The 9,039-nt window shown below is 33.2% G+C and overlaps 1 protein-coding gene across 1 annotated transcript; it reads right to left on the bottom strand.

The window, feature by feature from the left end:
• Window positions 1–6,421: 6,421 nt before the first annotated feature.
• On the bottom strand, window positions 6,422–8,695 carry LOC121801438 (protein LIFEGUARD 2-like). Its single transcript, XM_042200925.1, has 4 exons — window positions 8,313–8,695; window positions 8,076–8,189; window positions 6,871–7,028; window positions 6,422–6,771 (listed from the first exon to the last, which is right to left on the bottom strand). The coding sequence occupies exons 1-4, from the start codon at window positions 8,554–8,556 to the stop codon at window positions 6,565–6,567; spliced, it is 723 nt and encodes a 240-aa protein (XP_042056859.1). The 5' UTR covers window positions 8,557–8,695; the 3' UTR covers window positions 6,422–6,564.
• Between the last annotated feature and the right edge of the window lie 344 nt (window positions 8,696–9,039).

Raw genomic sequence — 9,039 nt, 5'->3', positions numbered from 1 at the left:
AGACATAAAAACAATTCAAATTGAAATTTCAAAACAATTAATTGAATCCAACATTTTGATATGCTTTGAAAGCAAAGTTTCGTGACATATGTAGCTGAGTACCGTAGCACAGGACCAACTTATGATCTAGATCTTATCTCAATTCTCAGCCTATAGGCAGTGACTTCTCAATGTATTTAATGGTTGTTCGGTTTGTTAGACAAAATAAACATGAGATGTAATTTAGGATTAAGGTGTGAGATTATTTTAATTAGAGTATGACTAATTATCACATGATTATTCATTTAGGATTAAGTTGTTAGATTTAATTAGAGGTGGATGACTATGACTAATTATCACATAATTATCCATCTAGAATTGAGTTCTGAGATTTAATCTTATGAATAAAACACAATACATATTTAATCATGAGATATAATTTTGGAAATTGAACAGTCTCTTAGTGTATTGACCTAACACAAACCTTAATTAGTTGGGGTGGCACAATAATTAGACGCCCCATTTATTGTAAAAGATGGGACAGCAAGAATCCTCTTTGTTGGTGGCTACAGAAAGTGTATCTTCTTCCTACGTCGCCAGCCCTCACAAGTCATACCTCCAATAATTCAAGAATATTCGAGCCTCATAACTTCTTGCTATTGACTTCTGAAACTGCATTTCCAAATTGTTGATGAATGATGATAGTTCACTATCCCCAACTCAATTTTGATATCCCAAAAAAATACATAATCATTAAGATTTTTCTCCACTTGTATTGGTCGATGAAAATAGGGATCACAATAGTCTTTTTATAAAAGTTGTGGATGCGATGTATTGGATCGCTGTAGCGACTTACATTAACTTCGATTTCATAATGACTTTTATGTTCAGACTATAAAAAAGTACAAATATAATTTGGCACTAATTTGTGTGAGAATGAGAGAACATGTGAGGTGTTGAAATTAATAGTGATTAGGAATTTTAGTGAATAATACATCCCTTCCCAACAAATAGTTTTATTTTATTATTTTAGTTCGTCCCAAAAAATTAGTTAAATTTCTATTTTTAAAAACCATTTCACTATCATTACATTGTGAGTCCCACCTCACTATCCACTAATAATATATCGATTACTTATTTTTCACGTGAGTGGTTTTACCTCTCAATTGTATCAGCTTTCTGGAAACTTTGATATGGGCAATAAAATGAAATTGGAGCTAATCAGCTAACTAGCTAAACAAACTATTTTTGAATTTTTAAACAACTTGAATTATAATCACATAATTATATGGTTTTGTGGCACATGGGAGAAAGGGACTATAGTCTATGGTGTGGTGAGGGAAACACAAATTTTAAATTTGATTAAACCACATAATAACTAAAAGCATGAGGCTGAGCAAATCTAAAAGAACTGGTTCTAATTCGATTGATATAAGAGGAAAATGAGACATGGTCCCTCCCACTAATCAAGGGAGTACACATTCTCGAACTAATGTAGCACATAAACCTCAACTGAAATTAAATATATATATCAACCTTTTATTCCCATTATCATTTCATATGTAGTAGCTCTTTGTATGATGAAATTCTTGGCCCCAGTTTAGTTCCATGTGTTCTACCATCAAATGGTATATACCATTAGATTCATAAGTCATAACGAATGAATTATGGGCGACAGAGGGAATGATGAAAACCACTAAAAAATGTTGGAATAAGGAAATCAATTAATTGGAGAATAAGAAGGCAAATGATGAAATTATGGCAAGAATAAAGAAGGAAATCAATTAAAGATTATGGAAAATCAAATACAAATGATATTAGTATAATTAGAATATATTTTCCGTGTATAGCTAGAATTAGAGCATATAAAAGGTTGTGTAACCATTGAGATAATAAAAAATTCAAGTCATTCACAATGTAGTCTTTGAAGTTCTCCCCGTCTTTTACTTTCTGCAATAGTCTTTGATTTTCCGCATTGTATTTTCTAACATGGTATCAGAGCAGCTAACGACCATTCGTTAGTTTGTTAAAAAAAACAACCTAGCCATATCCTTCCCATAAGAGCAGTGAGAATTCCAATTCATAACAGTCTGACAATTTGTTACTCAGCCTACTCTTATCAAATATCCTACCAGCCAAAAAAAATCTAAACTATCCCAAATATCCTTCAAAGATGTTCGTGTCTGCAGCAAGAATTTCACCTAAATCCTTCTCAAATCCACCTAACCAACAGCACACCAAATCAAAAACCACCCCCAAGATCTAAATACCAACCATATTTAAGACAACTCTTTGCCGACATTAGTGGAGCCGTGATGTCATTGGGAAGAAAAGGAAGCTCTGTGAGTTGGCTAGAGATGTCGCCGCCAAGAATAGTTGTCCACAAACTGTCCGGCCAGGTGGTCACTAATGGAGCAGCCGAAAATAGAGGAGTCCCTGGTTTGTACGGTCAAGTGGGAGAGGAAGTATCCGACCGAACAATCTCTCTCCAAATTTATGGACTCCAAATCTATGTTGGCCAAGAAGGCCAAAGATCTGATGAGAGGGCGAGAAACCTACAGATGACGAACCCACACGCCTGGAGGCTGTGATGAATCTCGGAGATGCAAAGGGAGCTGATAAAGCAGTGATGCATTCTGAGCAGGATCGGAGAAGGAGAAGCCAAGGCTTCCAGAAAGGGAGCCGAGAAAGCAGTCTCTGATGTCGGAAGTGCAAGTGTACAACACAAAAGCATACCTTATATCTGGAGCAGATCCAAAAATGAAGTCTTTAATCAGTAAATCATCCGAAAGAGAAGGAGAACACTACCATTGTCGGATGATTTTACCCACCGCGAGAAAGCAAGGGATCGGCATAAAAACTGGAAGAAGGATGAGAAAACGCAGCACAAAAGAACGTCCGTCCGTCAATGACGGAGGAACAAGGAAGAAGAAAGGTCGAGAGTCGCATTGTGGCTGATGCAGAATTGAATGGGGAGCTATTGAACCTACATCCATAGCCAATTAAGTAAGCAGCAAAGAATCTTGAGGTGTAATCAAGAAAGAATATTAGCCGGAGAAGAAAGACCTATGGAGTAGAGAGGCTCCACAGAGTTCGACGATTACTCGTCGGAATTGGCGCCGCTGAACAGGTTGTCACCAAGAAGACAAATTCAGAAAGGTGAATGAGCTCCTCGACACGAGTAAAAACTGTCAGTCAGAAAGGTGAATGAGCTCCTTGACACGAGTAAAAACTGTCAGTCAGAAAAAAATGAAGTGGCTCCTAGATACGAGCAAAAACTGTCTAGATTAGCTCCTTGACAAGAGTCAAAACTGTCTGAATTAGCTCCTCGACAAGAGTGAAAACTATCTAAGATGGCTTCTAGATATGAGTTAAAACTATCTAAGATGGCTCCTGGATACGAGCTAAAACTATCTAAGATAGCTCCTAAATATGAGTAAAAACTGTTTAGACACCAGGACACGAGTTAAAACTATCTATATTGGCTCCTTGACACGAGTTAAAACCGTCAACAAAAATTGAAGAGCTCCTTGATAAGAGCGTAAACTTTCAATGAAGAAAAATTGAAGAACTCCTTGAAATGAGTTCAAACTTTCAAAGATGAATGAAGAGCTCCTTGAAACGAGTCTAAACTTTCAATAACTCTTTGATACGAGTATAAATTATCAATGATGAATTGAAGAAACTCTATGATACGAGCATAAACTGTTAATGGAAATTGATGAACTCTTAAATACGAGTATAAACTATTTATCAAACTAAAGATCGTGCAAGTTAAGTGTCGAAAAAATCGATGCTTATTTTGAGGGGGAGTGTTGGAATAAGGAAATCAATTAATTAGAGAACAAGAAGGCAAGTGATAAAATTATGGCAAGAATAAAGAAGGAAAGCAATTAAAGATTATGGAAAATCAAATACAAATGATATTAGTATAATTAGAATATATTTTCCATGTATAGCTAGAATTAGAGCCTATAAAAGGTGATGTAACCATTGAGATAATAAAAAATTCAAGTCATTCACAATGTAGTCTTTGAAGTTCTTCCCGTCTTTTACTTTCTGCAATAGTCTTTTATTTTCCGTATTATATTTTCTAACAGAAATTGACACACTCATACACATATATATAATATTTTTGTAATATACATATTTCAATTGAACTTTCATTTTCCCTCTAAACTCTGAGTCAGGGTTTTGCTAAAGGAGAGCCTTCAAATACACAATAGAAAAAGAAATAGCCGAAATCGTACGTAAATAAGAAAAATATATCAGTGTCATGGCTTGATGAAATAAAGATATAGATGCATGGAATTATTAATGTAACAGTAGGATCATTTTGCCCTAGCAATTTCGTTAATATTCCTCATGAATTGACCCAATTAAGTATTTGGATGGCTATAATCCAATACTTTATCACCGGCAACTGTTTATGCAACCACATACTTCCACAAGGGGAAGACACGTTTCGAAATATTCCTAAATATACACTGTTCACTGTAATGATTATAATCATATCCAGTCAAATTTAATCCAATTTAAGTATGTGTATCAAAAAGTTTTAGCAAATGACCAAATTACCTGAGAACTTATGCAATCAAGAATATCATCTGAATTGAGTTTTGCCATGATCAATTTGAGTTGACATATAGTATTAACTCAATATGCAATTGCAAGTTTTTGCATCTTAACTCATTATTTAATTTACATATTGATGGGGGCAAACAAAAGTGAGTGGTTTTTGTATTATATTTCAAAAGGAAATTAATTTAAGAGCGCATGTCAATTCGTTCTGCTCCACAATTAAACGAGAAAATCGTCCAAATGAGATGATAGTAGTGATTCATGTTATCTCTTTTATGGAAGTGATGTCTCCATTATTTATTCATATTTATAGCTATGATATAACACATCCAACAAGTCAATGTACGAGTATTTCTTTTACTTTTTCGACATTCCATATTTGCATAATACACTTAACTTTTTCCTCTTTACAACTGAATGTTGAAAATAATGTTCAATATGGCTATCAACGTCTTTAGTTTTTATGCCTAAAAATATAAATTAAATACTAACATCTTTATGTATTCTTAGTTCGACCTCAAGTGTATCCATCACTACAACATATATAATTATCTATAATCTATTGAAAGTATTTCAGGAGTTGTGTCTTTATCAATATGGTTAATTAATTAAAGAGGGAACATCATTTTAGGTCTACGAACTTTGACAAAGTATCATTTTAGGTCCGTAAACTTTGAAAATCTTATTTTAGGTCCGTGAACTTTGAGTTAGTATCATTTTAGGTCCTTTTTACTATTTCCAAGTTTTTTTGGACGAAAATACCCTCAATACATTAAATGTATATATTTTTAATAAATTTATCATATACTCATATTTTTTTTATAAATATCTTTACAATATATTTTTGACAAATTTTCTAAATATAATTTGACCTTAAATATTATCACTTAATTTTGTGACATGCAAGTAAAATTGCTTCTTCAATTTTTTATCTAATTTTTTTTAATGTTGAATAAATAACTTTTCTCTAATAAAAAAAAATTGAATAAAGATCTTTTCTTGCATGTCACAAAATTAAATTATAATATTGAAGGTCAAATTATATTTAGAAAATTTGTCAAAAATATATTGTAAAGATATTTATAAAAAGATCTTTATTCAATTTTTTTATTATTAAAGAAAAGTTCTTTATTCAATTTTAAAAAAAATTAATATAAAAAATTGAAGAAGCAATTTTACTTGCATGTCACAAAATTAAGTGATAATATTTAAGGTCAAATTATATTTAGAAAATTTGTCAAAAATATATTGTAAAGATATTTATAAAAAATATGAGTATATGATAAATTTATTAAAAATATATATATTTTAAGGTATTGAGGGTATTTTCGTCCCAAAAAACTTGGAAATAGTAAAAAGGACCTAAAATGATACTAACTCAAAGTTCACGGACCTAAAATAAGATTTTCAAAGTTCACGGACCTAAAATGATACTTTGGCAAAGTTCGTTGACCTAAAATGATATTCCCTCTTAATTAAACCTTTTTTTGTATCGCATTATAATAGCAAACATTAATTTTCACTATAAAATGGAGAAGAGAGTTCATTAACAAGAAAAAAGTCATCACAAATCTCCACAAATCTCTTTTATATTTTCGTTTCCAATCCAATATCGACGTGCAAATTCACTTCACTAAAAGTCCAAAACATTGTCAAGTCTGCAAAAGTAGCTCAAATAAATTTTAACAAGTACTGTATTTTTTACCAGATAATCACATGATATTGATTAATTTCGATTAATCAGAACCTCTAGTTAAAATACAAGTAAATTGCCATTTCTCAGCAGTAGGTTAAAGAGAGAAAATTGTGAAGATATCAGCACAAAAACTTGCATGGCATCACAGATTCGAACTACAAAAACTTAACTGAATAAAACATGCCACCAGCCCCAGCTTTTATGATAAAATGAATTCAACTGAGTTTCAAGATTCTGTACCAAACTACACAAACATACATGATAGCTGTGTTAACAAGTAGTAAATGAAAAATAAGATGTACCACCTTCTACGAATCTGCAGCTCTGAACACTGAGAGTAGAGATAAGAAGAGATTGATGACGTCTAGGTAAAGCGCAATAGAAGCCCAGATATACTCGTCATACCCATATCGCTTGATTAGATTGTCGGTGTCATAGACTATGTATCCACAGAATATTATAGCTCCAAGGCCACCGTAGATCATTGTGCTTATTTTACCCATTGGGAAAAATATCTGCAGCATAAAAGTGGCCAAAATTAGCATCCCATTACTTATCCATATGTTAATTACTATTTTGTAAACAAGATAAGGAACATAATGACATCCACAAACCTGAATTATTCCAAACAGCATAAGTATGATGATAGCTCCGAACAGGAAGGGTCCAAGGAAATTAAAATCGTAACCTCTTCTGGCAGCCCAGAATGTGTAGAGAGTTAGACTGACGACCACGACTGCAGTCAAGACAAAAGCTTCCAGGATAACTTTCCCTGCAAGCATTGGAACGCACCAAGTTTTCAACGAACAAGTTTACATTTAAAAGAATACGTGAAAGAATTACATCAGCTACATGCTCCAAGAACACAAATTTATTATAATCAAGCATTACATTGTTTGTAAAACAAAGCATTCTATTGAAAATTTCCTTTACTTGGTACCGTATATTCAATCATTTCCATGTTCTAATTCCTACTTCCTGTAAGATCCCTATCAAAATTCACAGCTAGAGAGATATTATCCTTTCACACTATCATTTGACAAAATCATCAAAGAATCAGCATTTTGAAATCAGGTTCTATCTTATTACTCTACTATGAAATGAGAAAAACCAATGACATATTCTCTTATATAACAAATTAGTACTACCATTTTCCCACATGATCATAACATAATGATCAACTCAAAAATAACATCAATGTCAATAAAAGCATGATTTGTCTAATCCAGTAATTTAGCAGCTCATATTTACAGACAACTATAAGAAATCCTAGGATTTTAAAGGTTTTCATCTAATCAAACACCAAAAGCAAAATAAATTTATATAGTTAAACTTAAAACAGTCACCCAAGCCTGTATCTGATATCAATCCAAACCTAAATCACATAAGCACGACCCAGGAGAGATATAAGACGAGAAATTTCTAAATCAGTACACAAGAATGTGTTGAAACTTGAAATTTCTACCACCCTGTGTATATATTTCGGCTAGTTGTAATGTTTCACTGATTTTACCAGCTCCGGGTTCATTGCTTTCTCAATATCTACAAATAGACGTATTTTCTATATGAGACTACCACGATTTTCCTAATGCTAGCAGCGTATTACAAAAACTTTTCTAAGAGAAGATCGGAGGCAAAGTTATAGGTCTGAGAGCTTCATATCTTTCCCTCTCAAGCAATATTAAATCAAGAAAACCAACATCAGTGCAATAATGCAAAAAACACCTCAAAAAGCTAGATTACAATAATGCACAAACACACCTCAAAAACTGAATGATAATGCAAAACCACAATTAAAGCAATAAAACAAATTGCTCACCATTGGTGTAAGAACAAGAGAGTCCGACAGCGAATGCGAGTGTCACCGTGAACAGGGCGAGCAGTATATAGTTCAACGGATGGCTCCGGTAATACGAATACAGCGGGCACAACACTACAAAAAAATCCCCCAAAAAAAGGAACCAAACAAAGTCAAAACCCCATCAATGAAACCACAACAGATTACCAATTCAACTGAAAATACTTAAACTGTTAAATAGAGAAGATGAATTCCTACCAATGAAAGGTGTGATCACAAGCAAAATGTAGAGCACCAGCCCGGTCGTAGTCGTGGTAAAGAAATTCGAAATCGGGTGGACAGTGACGACAACGGCGGCGACGGCGATGGTGAGAAGCAGCTGAATACTGACAATCGAATAGATTTTGCGAATGAATGACCAGCGGAGCTCCGGGCTCTCCAGCATCATCGGGTAGAGAGGCTGGCGGCCTGATTCCACGTCATACTTATCCTGGCCCCACATCTTCGGAACGAATTGGAGAAATTTCAAGAGATTTATCGATGAAATGATCGGGTTTGAATTTTAGGTTTTCGAAAGTGTATAAATTGGGGAGAAAGGAAATTTCGTGATGCGTCTGGAGACGACGACTTGGCGCTCGCACGTGCTGCTTTTTTGGAAATTAATAATATTAGGATTTTTTTAAGTAAAACGACTCCTTTTCTTTCTCAGTAAGAAACACACTATATATAGTTTGAGTTTGAGTCATTCAAACACGGTTCTCTAATTTTTCGTCATATTTTATGGAGATTCTAAATATTTTCTTGTAAAGAGTAAATTAAAATATTAATTGTGTTTGATTGAGATTAATTACATAATTCACTTGTAAAAGATAATTAATTTGTGTAAAAGCTTAATAATTATTTTGTTAAAAAAAACTTATTTAGTTCCTTATTATATAGTACTATATGGAGTAGTATAGTTAGTAAAATTAACCTTTTGATACAA

This window comes from Salvia splendens, chromosome 4 (genome assembly GCF_004379255.2).
Source record: "Salvia splendens isolate huo1 chromosome 4, SspV2, whole genome shotgun sequence".
NCBI lineage: Eukaryota > Viridiplantae > Streptophyta > Magnoliopsida > Lamiales > Lamiaceae > Salvia > Salvia splendens.
This window is presented reverse-complemented; position numbering and strand designations above follow the sequence as displayed.